Source organism: Equus quagga, chromosome 7 (genome assembly GCF_021613505.1).
Source record: "Equus quagga isolate Etosha38 chromosome 7, UCLA_HA_Equagga_1.0, whole genome shotgun sequence".
NCBI lineage: Eukaryota > Metazoa > Chordata > Mammalia > Perissodactyla > Equidae > Equus > Equus quagga.
Genome location: NC_060273.1, coordinates 68,535,451 through 68,553,838, shown reverse-complemented (window position 1 = coordinate 68,553,838; position 18,388 = coordinate 68,535,451). Strand labels below are relative to the sequence as shown.

The following is an 18,388-nucleotide window of genomic DNA, read 5'->3' as shown; positions in this document are numbered from 1 at the left end:
TTGTATATTTTTTCAAGTTTTCTGTACAAAACAGAATGTTAAGTCTGGCATTAATTGGAAATGGCACAGGATGTTGCATTTAACATAAGGCTGAAGGGAGCAGAGTATGGTGTCTGGCATTAATAGCAGAGCAGAATGTTGTGTCTGGTGTTGAGTGAATAGGGAGGAATATGGCTCCAACAACAGTCGTTGAGTGTCGTAGGATACAGTGCCTAGCATTACAAGAGAGTCAAGCAGAACGAGGCATCCAGCATTTGCAGCGAAGGGGGCAGAATGTTGCACCTCAAGTCGGGAGAATGGAGGAGTGGGTGGTGTCTGGCATTAAGTTAATGAAGCAGAACATCATATCTAGTGTTAAAAGTGAATTGAACAGAATGAGAGGTCTAGTGTTAATAGTGAAAGGAACAGAACGTTGCATTTATTTTAAGGGTGACTGGAGGAGAAGTAGTGTCTGGTGTCAATAATGAAGTGGAATGCTGTGTCTCTTGTTGGAAGAATGGAACAGAATGTTGTGTCTAGCAGAGGGAACAGAGCAGAGTGTGGATCTGGCGTTGACAGCGAATGGAGTGAAATGCTGTGTCTGGTGTTAATAGTGAGTGGAGTGGAATATGGTTCAAGAGTTAAGAGTGAAGATAACAGAATGTGGTTTATAATATTAGAAATGTAAGACTGATTGAGAAATGTGCAGAAAAGGTTAACATAGCAGGCATGAAGCTGCCTTCTTACAAAGGACCTGCTTGCAAGGTTGGCCTTGGGTTGACATCTGGGAACTTAGATTTTGGGAGTGTTCCCACTTTCCCTAACTGATCAGGGTGCCTCACTGTTCCTAGACTGTACAAACAATACGGTTTGTGCTGAACATCTGTTCTCCTTCTGGGAGTCTGGAGTTTTGGTCTGTACCAGGCAGAGGGTACCTACTCGACCAGCTCCCAATAAAAACATTGGGTATGTAATCTTACATGAATCGCAAAACAATTTCCTTTTCTCTGTCTCTCTGGGCAGAAACATCATACACATGTGGCTGCCTTTTTGTTGCTATGGTAAGAGTGTGCTCTGTGTGCTTCCTCATGGGATGGAGAGAGCAAGGAAGCTGGTACATGGATTCCTCCAGACTCTGCCTGTGTCTTTTCCCCTTCTCCTCCAGCTGTGTATCCTTAATACATCACTGTGAGAAATCTTAGCTAAGAGTACAACGATAGGCTGAGTCCTGTGAGTACTGTCAGATCTCTGAATGGGGGGGTGGTCTTGGAGATCCCCAACGCGAAGTATCTAACATTAATGGTGAAAAGAGCAGAATGTTGTACTTAACACTAAAAGTGAGTGGGGGAGGAGGTGGAGTTGAGTGTTAATAGTAAATGAAGCAGAATGTGTGTCTAATGTTGGAGCAAAATGTGGCATCTGGGAACTGTATAGAACATAATGTTAAGTCTGGCAGAAAGGTTTGATAGATCAGAATGCTGGATCCTGCCAAGTATAGCAGATAAAGAAATAGTGACGAATTCCTTGTGCTCCTGTTCTCTCAGGCAGGGTAGGGAGAGGAGTGTCCTCCTTACCTGTCCAGGTGTTCTGTGCTCTGGGTAGTAGGTCTTACCTTGGGCAGGGATGCTCGGGAGCCAGAGCTCTGGGTGGTCATGGTGAGCACAGTGGTGATGCCCAGGGCCACACGGGCTGGTGCAGCATCCATGTTGATCCAGAAGGAAATCCATGAGAGGATGACAATAAGCAGGCTGGGAATGTACATCTGGATCAGGTAGTAGCCCATCTGTCTCTCCAGGTGGAACCGGGCCTCGATGCAGGTGAATTTACCTGCAAGAGATTATAGTGAGAAGGCAAAGTAACCTGGTGGATAGGAACAAGGCCTTGAGGTCAGAACAACCTCAGCTGGAATAAGGCTGCTTCGGCCTTACATTAGCTGTGCCCTTAGGGAAGTGTTTGAATCTCTGTGTCCAGTTTTCTCATCTATGGTAAATTGGGGATAATGATGATGATGACGATGATGATAATAATACCTACTTCAGACAGTTACTGTGATGATAAAATGAGAGGATGCCTATAAAGAACTTAGCACAGTCCTCATAGGTAATTAATGCTTAGGAATGTCAGTTGTCATCATCCTCACCATCACTATTTTATTGCTAAGAGTGAGCCTAAGATTCTTTATCCTTCTGCCAGTTATCTTCCCAAAACGTGACTGGACCCTGTTACTTCCTCTTGTAAACCCTTTCTTTCCTTCCTCCTCTCCTCATACGAGAAAGTCCCCATTACCTACAGGAAAATGTCACACCCTTTAGTCTGCTCTTCACAATCAAGCTCTAGCCTGTTCTTCCACCCTACTTCCCTTCTTTCTTCACCCCAATCATGACCTGCTCTGCTCCATCCCTTGCCTGGAGCATCCTTTGTGCTTCTACACTCCTGAGCTTTTGATTCAGCTAATCCCTCTGCCTGGAATGCCCTGTTCCTCCCACAACCAGCCAAAGAAATCCTCCTCCTCCCTGGCAGTTTAAATGTGAAGTCTCCCCCGGGCACAAGGCCTCTTTTTACCCTGTCTTCCTTCAGTTCTGTTCACACCATCATCACCGCCTTTAAGGCAACATACAGTGAGTGCGTAGGCAAATCGGTCTCTCCCTTTCTTTCTGCCCTCTGCCGTAGGCACTGGGAAGCCTGTCCCCTCCCTATCCGTATATCCCTTGAACTGGGATGGGGCCAGTCCCATGGCAGGCTCTCAGCTCCAGTACTTGGAAGTACAGTGGCTAGGGAATTTCCTAGACTGTACGCTCCAAGTGGACAGGGCCTTGCCAGTCTTCTCTTCTTGTACCCATGGGATCTAAAGCAGAACTCAGCTCTCACTTAAATGTGAATGGTGAAGAGCAAATGCGATAATGAATGAGAAAAAGCTGTGTAAACACTAAAGGTCTGTGGTATATGAGAGTCAGCTGTGGTGACTTGATTCCTGGGGAGTCATTGCTCTCCTGGCTGCTCTGGGAGTACCGTTATCTCTCTGAGTCTCGGCTCGCCCGGGGATGGAGAGAGTATCTTTGGAGGTTCTGACACATCTCCGAGGTCACCCAGGAAGAAGCAGCTGTCCTACAGACCAGAGCGCAGGCTGCCTGCCCTTTCTCTGGGCCTTCTACTTGTACCAGAACCCACAGTGCTTTCTCTCAATCCTTCTCCTTCACCTCCTCCTCTCCTTGGCCCCGTCATCCTATTTTATGCGTCTGCTCTACTCAGCTGGGTTCAGACAGCAGCCTCCTAGCCAGACCTCCAGCTGGCATGCTAACTCCCTTCCACAGTGCTTCCACGAGCTCTTTCCCAGCCTGAGATAGGCATGCAAAGCCAGTCTTGATCTGGCCCCAGTTCATCCTGTATTCAATCTTCCACCAAAGGCTGTGCTAGGCATGGCAGATAGAGAGCTGAGCCAAACAGTCATGGTTTCTCCGCCCTCTTGTAGCTCTCGGGCTAGAGGACCCTTTCCAATTTCATTGTTTACTAATCTTCAGCGCCACCTCTTCTCCCTCCTGCTGAGATCTAATGTGAGCACTTTGTGTACTTTTGCCCTATCAGGAATGCCAGTTCCTCTGTGAGAGACACTGTTAGATATCCTAATATCAACCCTTCCCTTCTGCCTTAGGAATAGGGTCTGTTTTGGGATGGGCATACTGCTACCTGGAGTAAAGACTATATCTCCCAACTCCCCTTGTAATGAGGCGTGGCCTAAGCTTAAGTTACTTGTCCCAGGATGCACAGGAAGAAGGTTTCAGAGCCACTTTTTGGTTTCAAGGACTATTCTCTTAGCCACTAGGTAATAAGTACAGAGCTAGCTCCATCTGGGGTACCTCATAAGATCAGTTGAATCAGTGATTGAATGAATGTTTGAAATGACCTCTGGCCCTGGCTGGGGCTCTGAGGAGGGTGACCCCTTGCACCCACCTGTGTTGTAATGCTTGGTGCAGTATCTCAAATCCTTCTCCTCCTTCAGGATAAACTGGGGCAGAGTTAGTCCATCTGCCACCTGCACAGCTCCCTGCTCCTGCCACTCAAAGATGAGGTCATTCATGGTGTATCCAACTGGGGTGGGATCAGAAGAAGGAGCAGTCACCACTCAGAAGCACTTATTTGCAGCATGTCAGGGTTGGTTAGGGTCAGAGACAGAGAGGCATGAGACACTCGATGGAACTCATGAGACCATGTTGCTTTTTATCTCCCCACAAGGGAAGTTAACCTGATTTAACTGTTACATCCACCCCACAGCCCTTCTACCTCTCCTCCTACCCCTCCACGTATCTGACCTTAGCTTGTCCTGTTGCCCTCACTCCTTACCCCCACCCCTTACCCCCAGCAAATTCAACTGACTTCTGCCCTTTGTGCTTGCACACCATCCTCGCAAGCTCCCTCTTGCTCGCAGCAGCTTTTCTTCTGGGGAATGACTCTTTGATGTGCTGTCATGGTGGGACTGTCAGTTGGGGGCCAAGGTGTGAGATGGCGATGCAACCAGGCCAATCAGACTCTCTGCTCCTGGACTTTCAGTGAAGTCACGAAAGGTTCAGAATTGGCTGGTGCTGATTTCCCCCAGAAGGGGTGCTCCAAGGGGAGCGTCCATTAGTTCCTGCTGCCTGAATTTTCTGCCCTGGTGCCTGTCCTATGGCTTCTCCTTCAAGTCCATGAGAAACTCCCATGTCCTTCCATTTAATTTCATTTTTTAAATTAGTCAGGTTGGTTTCTGTGTTTGCAATCAAAGAAGTCAGCTACCCCATCTGTTAAAATGCTGCTTCCCCTGTGATCTCCTCCGAGACCCTCTCGCCTTCCCAATCAGAAGGAGACACTCTTTTTGCCATGAGGCCACAGCATCTTGTACTTCTAGCAACATGCTTACCACTTGCTGGCCGGGTTAGTGTTATTTGGGCAGCCAGTCTTCTGTCTCCCCTGCTGGAGTGAGCATCCCACTGAGTGCAAGGACCACTACTTATTCAAGCTATGTCTCTCCCATTCCTGGAGAGCATGTTCCCAGCGGACATGGAACAGTGCCTCTTGGGAGAATGCTGTTGCCTCCAAAGCTGGGCCTCAGTCAGACCATGGAAAGGGAGTTATATTTCTAGTGGCTTTTCTAAGAGCAAGCCCCTCATTTGGTATTTTGGGCTATTCCAGTAATCTCCTGGGTTTCAGCGGTTGGGAGCAGCTGTGTGGGAATTTCTGCCAGTCCCGAGGGTAAAGGGGAGCCTGGTTCTTTCTAGAGGCCTCACTCAAGGGACTCACAGCTTTCCAGTTGCATGATGCACGTCTGGACGTCCATGGGGAAATTCTTCAAGTCCATGGGGCAGGCCAGCGTCAGGGTGATTCTGGGAAGAGAAGGGAGTTGAATGATGCTGGACCCACATTCCAGGGAGGCTGAACCTTCTTTCTAGTTACTACCAGAAAATCAGTGATCGAGGAGAGGTCAAGGAGGTCAGAGAACTAGTGTTTATTGAATAAGTACATGTATATTTCCACATTCCAGATATGGAAATTGAGGCTCAGAGAGTTAAAGTAGGGTGCCTAAAGTCACACAATTAGTGTAACTTCTGGGTTTCTCTGGAGTCCATCTGACTTCTAGGGATCTGCCCTTAGCAAGTTGCCTGAAGGCCTGGAGGCCAGGGGCCAAGCCCCATCGTGACTCTTCTGCAGAGCCCTCGGGTAGGGCAGAGCCTGAATTTTAAGTTGAGCAGCACCAGGGCTTAGGCATCTCCAGGTGCACCTGCAGCAGGGGCTGCAAGTGGTTCTTGGCTGCCTCCCTTCATACTCTGGGCTCATCAAATAGGCCCCCTGCCTTCTGGGTGTTCAAACACAGCTGGCTCACATCTGTGGGCTCACGCTGGGGTCAGTTGGGAAGTGGTGGGTGCCCCAGGCTTCTGGGCTAGCTGTTTATTTTGGGTTGTTCAACTCTTGCAGAGGCTGCAGACTCAGAACCAGAAGGCATCCCCTTAATAGAAGCCCAAGTCTGCAGCTCGGGCAGGGACACAAGGCTTCAGCTTGAAAAAGGCTTTGCCAACATCTGAGCACCTGCTGCAGGGAACAGAGAAGAAAGTCTCTCAGTGCCCAAAAAGGCTTAGAGCATCAGGCCAGCTCCCTCATTTGACAGGTGAGAAAACTGGGGTGCAGAGAAGGATGGGGAGGGACGCATGTAAGGGCACACAGAAGCTGATGCCTCAGCCAGGATTCAAAACCATGTCCCCTCGCCTTTGGATTCTGAGCTCGTGTGTCAGCTGGCAGGCTTCCCAGCACTGCTCTCCTGAAAATCACCTGGTTGGTGGTGGTCTAGTGGCACTTGGCTGCTGGCCCCTTGGCTGCCCATGGTGAGGCACACAGCCTCTTGTGAGCTTCTACTTTCCAGCCCACACCCACAACTGTGGATGGGGCCCCTTTAAGCACGAAGTAGAAGCAGGACGCAGGAAAGGGAAGAGAGAGGGAGGGGAAGAAGAGAAGAAAGAAGGGAGTGGAGCAGGAGGGGGAAAGTGAAGGGAAAGTGAATGCTGTAGAATTTCTGAAGATAAAAGCTCCAAAGTGGGGCAGCTGTCACACTGGGTTAATTTCCTGAAGTTGAATGACCTTGGGAACATCACTCTCTGCTGATTTATCCTTCTGTCATGCTGCACTGGGGCTTAGCTTCTCAGAGATATGAAACTTCCCTGGCAGCAGTAAAATCTAGCAGGGTGACCCCTCTAGCCAGCCAGGGCCTGGGTGGCCATCTTGAACCCGTCACCCTTCAGTCTGGAGGGGCACTGGGTGGGGCGGGCTCTGGGGTGAGGAAGCCCATATAAATCTCTGGTTCTTCCCAGCCTGCCCCTCTGTGGTGCCTCTTTTCCCTTCTGAGGTTCCGAAGTCCCCTCTCCCCTCAGGAGCGACTGAGGGTTAGGACCTGTGCAGCCTCTCCTACCAGCCTTGACACTTAAAGCTCATTCCCCAGAGGAACTGGAGGGGAGGGAGAGTCATTTAGGACCAGTGCCCCTTTTAAGGTCTTTGAAATGAAAACATATTCATTGGTTCATCAAATATTTGAGTGCCTATTGAATGCCATGCACTGTTCTTCTGTGCTCTGAGTGGGCATCTGATCCACACTAACAGAGCAGAATCTAGGCGCTGCTACTAACTACCTGTGGAAGCTTTGGCGAGTGACTTAAACTTCAGATCCTCGCTTGTCTAATCTGCAAAATGGGTGTCATCAATTCTACTCCATGGGTTGTTAGGAAGATTAGAAATAATATATGAGAAGTACCCAGCCTAGTGAGTAAATTTTCAGTGCATGGTACATAGGTAAGGATAACAGCACTAGTGATCATTTTCTCCATGCCTTGAGGAGGAGATTGGGAATTAGGTGGGCAGGGCTGGCAGGAGACCCTGAAAGTATGCCCTTCACTAGCATTTGCAGGATAACCCCCAGCTGGGGAAGGGGGTCCCAGCTTCCTAAACTCAGTGCAAGGTATGGAGGATAGAAAGAGTTTATAGATGGGATTTATAGAGGTTTCTAGAAGGATGGAGCTGCCCTGGCTTGTACCAGCACTGTCCACCTGGCAGGCCCATTTATGTTGACGTTGCTGTGATTTTTTCAGCTTTGTGCCTTTGCTCTTGGTACTTGTTTTTACACTGTAGTAAGAACATGTAACATGAGCTCTACTCTCTTAACAAATGTTTAAGTGTATAATACAGTGGGTTTTTTTTTAAGATTTTATTTATTTTTTATTTTTTTCTTCTTCTCCCCAACGTCTGCCAGTACATAGTTGTGTATTTTTAGTTTTGGGTCCTTCTAGTTGTGGCATGTGGGATACTGCCTCAGCATGGCTTGATGAGCGGTGCTAGGTCTGCGCCCAGGATCCAAACCAGCGAAACCCTTGGCCACCAAAGCGGAGTGCGTGAACTTAACCACTCGGCCACAGGGCCGGCCCCCTATACTACAGTATATTTAACTATAGGCACCACATTGTACGGCAGTTCTCTAGAACATATTCATCTTGCGTAGCTGAATGCTCCTGCTATGGATCATTGTTGTTAAATACTCTTTTCCCTTCTTGTTTTATTGAAGTGCTGCATAAGCTTAGGGGCCTAATTTTAACCCCAACTTCTCTAGGAAGCATCCTTGGTCTCCCTGGTTATAATGAACCCCTGGCTCCAAGGACTTCCCATGGTATTTCTTTCTTTCTTGCTGAGTGTAAATTACAGAGCTGGCTTTACCTATTCTGCAGAGGTGTTGGGTTTGGCCCCCTGTTCATGTCTGCTCCCAGAAGGCAATGGGGCAAAGCATGTTCTGAGGATGGAGGGGACTAACCTGTCTGGAACTCACCTGATGCTGTAGAGGACATTGCCATTCCGGGAGATCCTCAGCAGTTTGTTGTCTGTGGTGATCTCGTGGAAGTGGGCCCCCTTCTCGTTGGCAAAGAACAGGTCAGGTTTCCAGATGGAATCCAACATGGATGGGTCCAGGTCCAGAGAGTCATCGGGATATTCATTGTAGGCCAGCCGAGGGTCGTTCCACTGCTGCCGCAGGAAGATGTTGACCCTGTAGTCCTACAGCCAGGAGACAAGGAGGCGGAGTCAGGTCAGGCCCTGGGATGCCCACTCTTGGAGGGCTCCGGTGCTTTCGGCCAGTGCTCCCCAAGGCCTCTTCTGGAGGATGTTATTAGAGTGTTGTTGCATCTTATGTGGGCATCAGAAGTAAAGTCTATGCATCAGGCAAAAACCACAGGAATCAAAATTACCCCTGAAATCCTCTAAATGACCCATTGAGTATATTCAACTCTGAACTGAGACTCTTTAAATGTTCTTCTCTCTTTTGAGAAATTTTAAAAATAAAGTTCAGACTGATGTAATAAACACCTGTTTTCATCCTGTTAACATCTTGTCATGTTTGCTTCATTTTTGTTAGATAAGAGAAATAATACATTAGAGATAGAACTGAAGTCCCTCTTTTATCATCATCCCGTCAGTGCAGTGATTCCCCTGCTCACGAAGGTTTGACAGTCACTCTTCCAGACAGACCGAGGGAACTAAAGGAAAGGCTAAAAGCTGAGCGTTCAAACTATTCGCCCAAAGAGAGCAGTTAATTTCTGAGCAGTGAAGGCAGGATGGATCGAGGAGTTCTCTAATGTCCCTGCTGTCCTCGGGTCCACACCACTCTGTTAATACCAGCCTTCTGGAACCTTCTATAATGTGTGATTTGTTTGGGGAGGATTAATAGATGTTATGGAGTCACGTCTTACTGGGTTCTAAACTCAGTGCTAAGTTAAATGCCTCTCTGTTGGGACTGCAGGGTAGTTACTCCGCGGGAAAAAAAAAAATTCATGGATCAAACCAATTAGGGAAATGTTCGACTAAACCAAATGCAACAGATTTCTTTATTGCAGGACTTCTCAGAGACCTTAATATGCTAAGGAGTTGTGTGTATCTCCAAGAGGAGAATAGAGTATGCAGCCTTTCCCTCCTTTATTTCGGTCATAGAATTCTCTTCTTCTTTTTTTTTTTTTGGAGGAAGATTAGCCCTCAGCTAACTACTGCCAGTCCTCCTCTTTTTGCTGAGGAAGCCTGGCTCTGAGCTAACATCCGTGCCCATCTTCCTCTAGTTTATACGTGGGACGCCTACCACAGCATGGCTGCCAAGCAGTGCCATGTCCGCACCTGGGATCCGAACCAGCGAACCCCGGGCCGCCGAGAAGCGGAACGTGCGAACTTAACCGCTGCGCCACCTGGCCGGCCCCAGAATTCTCTTCTTTTGCGCATGATGCTTGTCTTCTACAGAACATAGGTCAGGAATTGCCGTCTGAGTCAAAACTCCCCACCTCCTCCATCTTTTCTTCCAGATGGAGAAACTGAAGTCCAGAGAGAATTGAGCCTGGCCTAGTGTGGCTCTGAAAAGATGGGGCAGAGCCGATTCTGGTGCCCAAGGGTCCTGACTTCTACCTCAAGGTTTGTTCAACTGGTCCTAGAGGAACTGAAAGAGTCCATTCGGTTCCCAGTCACAATCTGAGAAGTGATTAGTGGCACAGGTAGGTCTCCATGGCAGGAAACTGGGTAATGAAGTTAAGGAATATTTTCATTAAGAAAAGGTTTCTCTTTTGTTAGAGAGGCATTGTAAACCTGGGGCCCACGAATATTATGACACTGCCGGTGGAATTTGGGGTCTATTTGTGTTTTCCCAGGAAGAAGGGCATAGCTCTCCATGATGGATCCCCAAAGGGTCTACAGTTCCCTAAAAGATTAATAAGCTCAGCTCAAGTTCAACTTTAAACGCTCTCCTTCAAGGGATATTCTCCACATGAGAGCACCTGCTGCTGCTCTTTCCTTCAAGGTGCCGGATAAATGAGCTCATGCTATATTTTCTTCCGGGATGCTGCTTCTAGATCCTAAGCTCTCTTGATCTGTCATCAGCCTGGGTGAGCTAAAACAAACAGCCCTCCTCCCCACCTCTCCCTCACCCCTGCCAGTCCCTCCCACAGCACATGCCTCCTTCTGTTTGCTTACAGAAATATCAATAGCTTCATAAAATGTTCCAAGGTATTTTATAGGATTGTTCTATAATTCAATTGAAGCCTCTCCCTCCAGCCCCATAGAAAATGACGTTTGGTCTCGTAATCTCATGTCTTATAAGTCCCATGGTGGAGGGAGAACTTGAGGCCAGACCTGGACGTTGTTTCTTTGTTTCTGCTGCGGACAGTAATGGACAGCTGCAATCCGGCCCCATCTGATCAGGGGGTTGGAAACAATCCCTGATTCTCCCTTGGATTTTACACGAAGTGTGTGTGTGATGAGGCACTGGACGAGACACGTTAGAGTAAACAGGCTATGAATGGTTGGGCAGAAAAAGCCTCAGCCCCAAAGCCTCAGCACTTTTGACGTTCTTGCCAGTGACACGTCAAGCCTGTTTATGTGGCTGGAGGGAAGAAAAGAAAGTGACATTTCTTAAAATGGTCTGTTAGGCACCAGGCGCTGTTCTAGATCCTGTCACATGCGTTTAATCCTCACAAAACCCCTGCAAGCTAGACGTTCAGCTTCCCACAGTGAGGGTAAGGAACCTGAGGCTTGGAAAAGGTTGAGAAATCTGTCCAAGACCAGTGCTAGTAAGAGGCTGAGCTGGGATCTGAGTCCACATCAGCCTAATGCTAGTGGGCCCTTGCTCATCACACCCTGTGGGTGTGGCTAGCCAGCTCTGTGCCAGGATCCTCTTCTCTCATCCTTACTGCCTGGGAAATTCTGCCTGCTCAGCTAAGCCTTATCTCCTGCGGGAGCCTTGCTGCCCCCAGGCTTCCCCAGGCTGATCTCTTCCTTTTCTGATCTCCTAGCAAAATGGAATCACCAGAAACATTTAGTTGAGCACTTTTGCACTGTGTGTGTCTTATCTCCTCAACTTGATGGGCAACAATTTGAGAGGATAAACCTGACTTTCTATTTCTCCTGCATCATCCCAGCTACCCACCCAGTCAGTAAACCTACAAGCTGCCCAGTACCCAGGAGGAGGAGGCAAAGCCAGAACACTGGAGCAGGAAGAGCTTTCCTCATTTTATAGCTGGGGAGACTGAGACTCAGAGAGGAAAGGCATTTTCTAAGGTCACACAGCAATTCAGTAAAAGACTTGGGATTAGAACCTGGATTTGCTTCTCTGGGCCTCACCGTTAAAAGAAGGAGTTGGGATAGACGGACTCTGAGAACCCTTCCAAATCGAATAGCTCATTGTTATTAGTTTACTTTGTCAACAACATTTAACTGAGCATCAACTAAATGCCGGGCACTGTTCTAGGCACTGGAGACTCCGATGAGAACAAGAAGGACGTATTTATGCAGTCACAGAGCCTACGGCAATGTTGACGGCACCTGCGGTAAGGGCTCGCACAGGGATGAGGTGCAGGGTCTGTGGAGATGTAGAGGACAGGCTCCCTGTCTAGACTTGGGGTGGTGGTCAAGGAAGGCTCCAGAAGGACATGATATTTAAGGTGAGCCAACCAAATGGCTGAGCTAAAGAGGAAAGAGCACTTGGAAAGAACAGGAAGGGAAGAAGCAAGGGGAGGAGTGGGCGGGAGCCGGCAGGGCCTAGCGAGCGTCCTGAGGAGTGGGGACTTCATCCCCAGAGAACTGTGGAGCCTTCCCCAGGAATGGTGAGTAGGGGGGACATCATTACATTTGCATCTTATGACTGATATTTAAAAAATATTTTATTTTTTCTTATTACAAAAGTAAATGCAGATTGATTGTAAAAAATATAAAGGTACATCGTCAAAAGGAAGAAAAACAAAGTAAAAGCCACAGGGTCTCGTTATGAAATGACTCATGAAAAGTGAGGGCAGGAGACCTGGAGAATGTGTCTCAGTGTCCTTGGGCAGCTCGAGTCCTCCTTCCCACTGCCCCCCGCTCTCCCCTCAGCAGCTGCTGCCAAACAACTTGCTGCCATTGATTCTCCTCCCTGGTTGGTAAACAGCAGTGGGAAGTGCAGTTCAGAAGAGATCAATGTAATTGGTGTAATAGGTTGGAAGCTAAAGGCTGTTTTGCTTGCTTAGCCCTGCACTCGCACTGGTTGGTGTTCGATATGCTGGAGGTCCACGCTCAAGTTCAGGGGCTGGAGGAGCAACATTTGAACTCTCCACCCTAGAACCTCGGGTTAGACTCTGGGAGTTGGTTTCTAGGTCTCACACTCTTAAAGGTGGCCCATCTGGGTCTGAGGCTGGAGGGATTTCCAGAGTTCTATCTCAGAGGTCTTTAGCATCAACTCACCCATCCTGCTTCTGAAATTCCCTGATGGTCTGATTTCTGGTAACTGGGCAACAGCCTTGCTTATAAGACCTAGGTAGAGCATTAACTCATTCATTCAACAAACATTTATTGAGGACTTCCCATGTGCCACCTGCAGTGGGATCTGCCTCCCTACCATTGTATCTAGTTTCAGATTCTAAGCTCTCCCAGTAAACTCAAACTCAGTATTGTGGTGAAATCAGAAGCATGAAGTATTTTAGTAAGAAAGAGCCAATTTCCTGTGTGAATGTTTTGGTGAGAAGAGAAGGTGGAGGATAAGATGTGTGCCCATTGCAGTCAGAACCAAGAGACATTGTCCCAGAAGTGGACAAGGAACCAGATTCCCAGACTTTCCTAAGTCTCAGCATTCCACCTCTCAAATGGATGTCTCTTCTCTAAACTCAACTCAACTCTATAAATGTTAGGCCCAGTGGGAGAGCAGTGAGCGTGGAGGAACAAGGTCTTGTTTCTACCCTTACTGAACTCAAATTATCCAGCAGGCAAGGCAAGATATGGATACAAATATCTACCAGACAAAACTGAAAGTGATAAAGGTCATAGGAGGTCCTAACAAATTGCTATTGGATATTGCTCTCATGTCATGGAGATTACTTCTAGCCAGTTTGGGTGAATCTGTAGAAGCTTTTGGAGAGAATGTGGCATTTGAAATGGTCCTTGTCAGTCCGTTCCATCCTCCTGAAGTTAGCATCTCTAGATCTGGTATTGTTCTGAGATGTGAACAATATCTGATTTCAGCTGGCAAGGAGGTTGAAGGACAGAGGTGAGCAGTGCAGGCTTAGACCAGGACAGGACATGAAGGCTAGGGGTGCAATCTTGGTGTATTTGGGATTAGGATGTGTAGAGTTGGGAGTCAAAGGAATCTCACGTAGAAGGAACAGCACAAACAAAGGTGTGTAGACAGGGGCATTCAAACAGTTCAGTTTAGCTCAACCATTAGCAGCATTAGCAAGAAAAGTCCCTCTTATTGAATATCTACTATACGCCAGGCAATGTGCTAAAGCGTGCCACACACTTCAGCTAATTGTATCTTTAAAACAATCCCGAGATATAGGTATCTTCCATCTAATTTTATAGATGAAGAAGGCTCAGGGAAGTTAAATAATTTGTCCAGATTCACACAGTTAGTAAACAGCGAGGTTGGAATTCGAATCTGGTTTGTCTGATTGTATAGTGTTCATGCTCTCGACTGCTCTGCTGTGCAAAGGCTGTAAAATGGGTTGATTTGAGGCTGTGGGTATCCTTAACTGACAGCCACAGTGCTTGGATTTTATTCTATAGCCAAGTGGGAGCCACAGAAGATTCAAGCAGTGGAGCAACACCACAGTTTGACTTCGGGAAGATCCGTATGGCAGGAACGACCACGGGATATTGGCAGTGAGAGAAACAGGCCCAGGAGACCTGTGATGAGGCTGTTGTGACAGTCCAGTTTGAGAGGCGAGGAGCATCTAAAGTAAGATAGCAGGAGTGGAGAGTGGGGGTAGATGGGAGAATCATAGTTCTTCGTCATCATCATCATCTTCTTCGTCATCAAATGTTACAGCTGGAAAGAACCGTGGAGACTTCTGTCTCAACTCCTTCATTTCACACGTGGCCCAGAGAGAGAAAGGGGCTTTCCCAGGGCCAGGGAGCAATTCAGTGACTAAGGTGGGACTCGCATGCAGCAATCTCGACTCCTATCCCACTTCTTTCCCAATCCACTTGTGCACCCTTGAGGGCGGCCCCAGGACTAGCAGGAGGAGAGCCCAGCTGAATCTGCCATTGGGCAGGCTCTGCTCTCCTTGGACAAGCTCGCATGGAGACTCGGCTCCGACAGAGTTTGGGATCGAGACACATAAGGTGAATCTGCCGAAGGCCAGGGGTCAGGGGCCTGCTCAGAGTGGGGGACGCCCAGGCTTGGTTTATGTTGCTGCACCCTCTCCCTCCTGCCACCCTTCTTCTCAGGTGGTTTTCCAGACTCCTGAGAAGCGTTGTGGAGCCAGAGTCAGAACGTTGCTTCCAAATGTGGGAAGAGTCAGCCCTGGTCTCCTCACAGTCCCGTGAGAGTGTGGACCTGGCTCAGCGGGCACATGTAGAGTTTACTAAATCCTGATGGAGGGCCAGGTACTGTGCTATGTGCACTAATGAGCTCTCTCTCCAAATTCTCCCAACGACACCATTTTACAGATAAACTGAGGCCTGGGGATAATGGCGCTTCATTTAAAGTTAGAGACAGGGCAGAGACTTGAATCCACGACTGGCTGACTCCAAAGTCCTAGGCTTTCAAGCAATACACTGTATTGGCTCCTTTTATTAATAATGTCTTGTACTTATTTGCTGCTTTTTTTTTTTGTGAGGAAGATTGGCCCTGAGCTAACATCTATTGCCAATCTTCCTCTATTTTGTATGTGGGACACCACCATAGCATGGCTTGATGAGTAGTGTGTAGGTCCATGCCCAGGATCCGAACCTGCGAACCTTGGGCTGCCGAAGTGGATCCTATGAACTTAGTCACTATGCTACTGGGTCGGCCCCCTTATTTGCTGCTTTTTACTTTTCAAAGCACCCTCATGTTAATTTTGTTCTACGATGTTTGGCATGGAAGAGAAGATTCTTATTCCCATTGGATAGATGTAGAGACTGAAGCCCTAAAAGCTCAAGTTCTCACCACTAGTTACTGGTAGATCCAGAATTGATAACAACAATGAAAATAATACTAATAGATTGAGACCATATCACATGCAAGGAATGACACTAAGAGCTTTATGTGTGTTATTTTATCTTCACAATATCCTGTGATGTAGGTTCTGCTATCATTCCATGTTAGGTAAATCAAGGCACACAGGAGTTAAAATGCTATTCCTGACATCACACAGCTGGTAAGTGGCAAAGCTGGGATTTGAACCCAAGATGTTAATCCCAGAGCCCAAGAACTTAACCATTAAACTGCACTACCCAGGATCTCCCAAAATTGCACTGAGTGACAGTTTTATGACACCTCCATGCCGTCAGATACTGCCTCTCGCGGCTCTTATGTACCTGTGGTCTTGTAGATATTCACAATTAGCAGAAAATATTAAAACGGGCAAAGGAGAAAACCTTCTGCCCCAGGTCCAGCAGTCCATTAGCACTCCTAGCTCCCTCCCAATCTGACCCTTGCATTGACCCGTTGTCTGCTCTACACTCAAGTCCAGCGCTGGCAGACTCCCCAGATCCTGACCCATTGCCTCCTTGGCTCCAGATGCCTGCTCCGTGCCCTGAACCTCTCCTACTTCACCACCCTGCCTGGTGCCTTCTCATTTGGATCTCACACAGTCAGAACTACATTTGTTGTAAAGAACTGTAGATGGTTTGGACCAGTAGAGCTGAGCATCTTTGTTTGTCTTTAGGGCATCACTAAAGCTGAGCGTGAGTTTAATAAATGCGTCAAAATGCTAATAGCAGCTACTTTATTGGATGTCTAACATTTGCTGGAACTTTATATGCATTGTATCTCTAAACCTTTCATCAACCTAGCACACTGGGTATTATTATACTCATTTTATAGGGGAGGAAGCTGGAATTCATGGAGGTTAAACAGAGGTTAACTGTCTTGGCCGAGCTCCCACAGCTACTAGGTGCTGGAGCAGGGATATGAATCTAGGGCTGTCTGGCTCCCCATTTCACATTTTTTTGACAATCATGTGCTGCCTCTATTTCCTTTTTTTTTAAAACCAAGTTCCTATATGGGTAGGTGAAAGAAATGTAGGAAACGTAGTATACTGGCACCTCACTGAGCCCCTGTGACAGGGTGGCTCATACGCAGCCTTATAGTCAGTATCAGGTGGAGAACTTTGGGTTGGGATGTTGAACAGTGAGGCGGATTCACAACTGGTTGCAAACTGAAGGGTGGATGTTAACCTGGAAAGAGCAAAGAGGACAGTGTTTGCAGTATACGGCACAATAATGAAACACACCACTAACAAACTTGGAACTAGGAAGAGTAAGGCTGCTCTTTGAGAGTTAAACTAACAAGAGAGATGAATTTGCAGTAGAGGAGTTTGGCAGGGCCCAGCCTCAATCACGATGACTCATGTGTCATCGCAATGATTTAGGACAGGCATGTGCTTATAATTTAATAAGTGGAACCCTAATTTATTGTACTGTGTCTTGTTTAGAGAACTATTTTATAAACCCATGGGAGACATTCGTTCAGTAGTATAGGAAAGGGCAGTTTAAGGAGCAGGCATCTGGCAACTGTAATCTAGTGTCATCTAGAGGACAGGGTCACACTGCTGAGAGAAAATCAACTTCTTCATCGTTGTAAAGAGGGCTTGTGTGCAGGGAGGCAAGGATGATTTCTTAGATCTCTCTCTGGCCTGGATGAAATTTCCTTCAGGACTGTCTACCTTCTTTCCCTCTAATTCCAGGTATGTCAAAAGCAACTTTTGATGGGTGTCGTGAGTCAGCCTTCCTGAATCTGATCTGGTGGAGAGCCAACTGTGGGCTCTCATAAATCCATGATCCTGGTGCCTCCCTTGGTGGTGCATTGGGAGAGCGTCATCCAGCAGAGGATACCAAGACTGCCTGTCACCCCATTTTCTGCCTGTAACAGACTCTAACGGCATTTCTGAGGGCTCTCTGCTTGGCCTTCTCTTAGTCTTCAGTGTACCAAGGCTTTATGGAGTGTCGAGCCATATCTAACTGGATGACAGTTGATAGACTTTCTCTTGGATCCTCCAAACCCAAGAGTATAAAAACTGACCTAGCGTTAGCTCTGTAGAAAGACAGTGTAATGGAAAAAGCAACAACAAAAAAGGATCTCATCCACAGTAGCTACGAACCCCACAAAACATCTAGGAATAAACCTATCAAGAAATGTGTGACTTGTATATATTTTAAAAAACCCCACAACTCTAAAACTTTACTCGAAGCCATAAAGGAATGCCTGTACAAATGGAGAGATGTACCATGTTTATAAAATATTGTAAAGGTGTCAATTCTTCCCAAATTAATCTATAAACTCGATGCAATCCCAATCAAAATCTGAGGCGATTTTTATAGGTCTCAACAAGCGGATTCTAAAGTTCATATGGAAGATAAAATGGGCCAGAAAGGTGAAGAAAACCTTACAAAAGAAGAATAACGAAGTCCTACAAGACTTCCTCTACCAGACATAGAAATGTAGCGAAAAGCCATAGTACAGTCATGTGCTGCATAACAATGTTTCAGTCAATGATGGACCCCAGATACGACCACGGCCCCATAAGATTAGTACCACACAGCCGAGGTGTGTAGTATAGCCTAGGTTTGTGTAAGTACGCTCTGCGATGTTTGCGCAATGACGGAATAGCCTAACAACACATTTCCCAGAACATATCCTCGTCATTGAGTGACTCATGACTGTAATTGAAACAGTGTGGTATCGGTACAGAAACAGATAAACAGAACAATGAAACAATAAACCGAGACTGGAAACAGACCTCAGTATATATGAGGATTTAGTTTATGAAAAAGAGAGCATTTCAAAGCAGTGGAGAAATGATGGCTACTTAAGAATGGTGTTGGAGAAATTACTGTCTAATCAGAGAAAAATAGAGTTAAACCACCACCACATACTTTCCAGAAAACCAAACTCCAAATGGATTAAGGAGTTACATGTAAAAAAAAG

General features: G+C 47.1%; 1 protein-coding gene across 1 annotated transcript in view; it reads right to left on the bottom strand.

Moving 5' to 3' along the window:
- GLRA1 (glycine receptor alpha 1) overlaps window positions 1–18,388 on the bottom strand; it is a 73,697-nt gene that overhangs the window by 12,276 nt on the left and 43,033 nt on the right. Inside the window, exons 4-7 of the mRNA XM_046668238.1 lie at window positions 8,309–8,532; window positions 5,251–5,333; window positions 3,928–4,065; window positions 1,592–1,806 (exon numbers count right to left, since the gene is read on the bottom strand). Of these exons, the coding sequence (XP_046524194.1) occupies window positions 1,592–1,806; window positions 3,928–4,065; window positions 5,251–5,333; window positions 8,309–8,532 (660 nt within the window). The remainder of the gene's footprint in view (window positions 1–1,591; window positions 1,807–3,927; window positions 4,066–5,250; window positions 5,334–8,308; window positions 8,533–18,388) is intronic.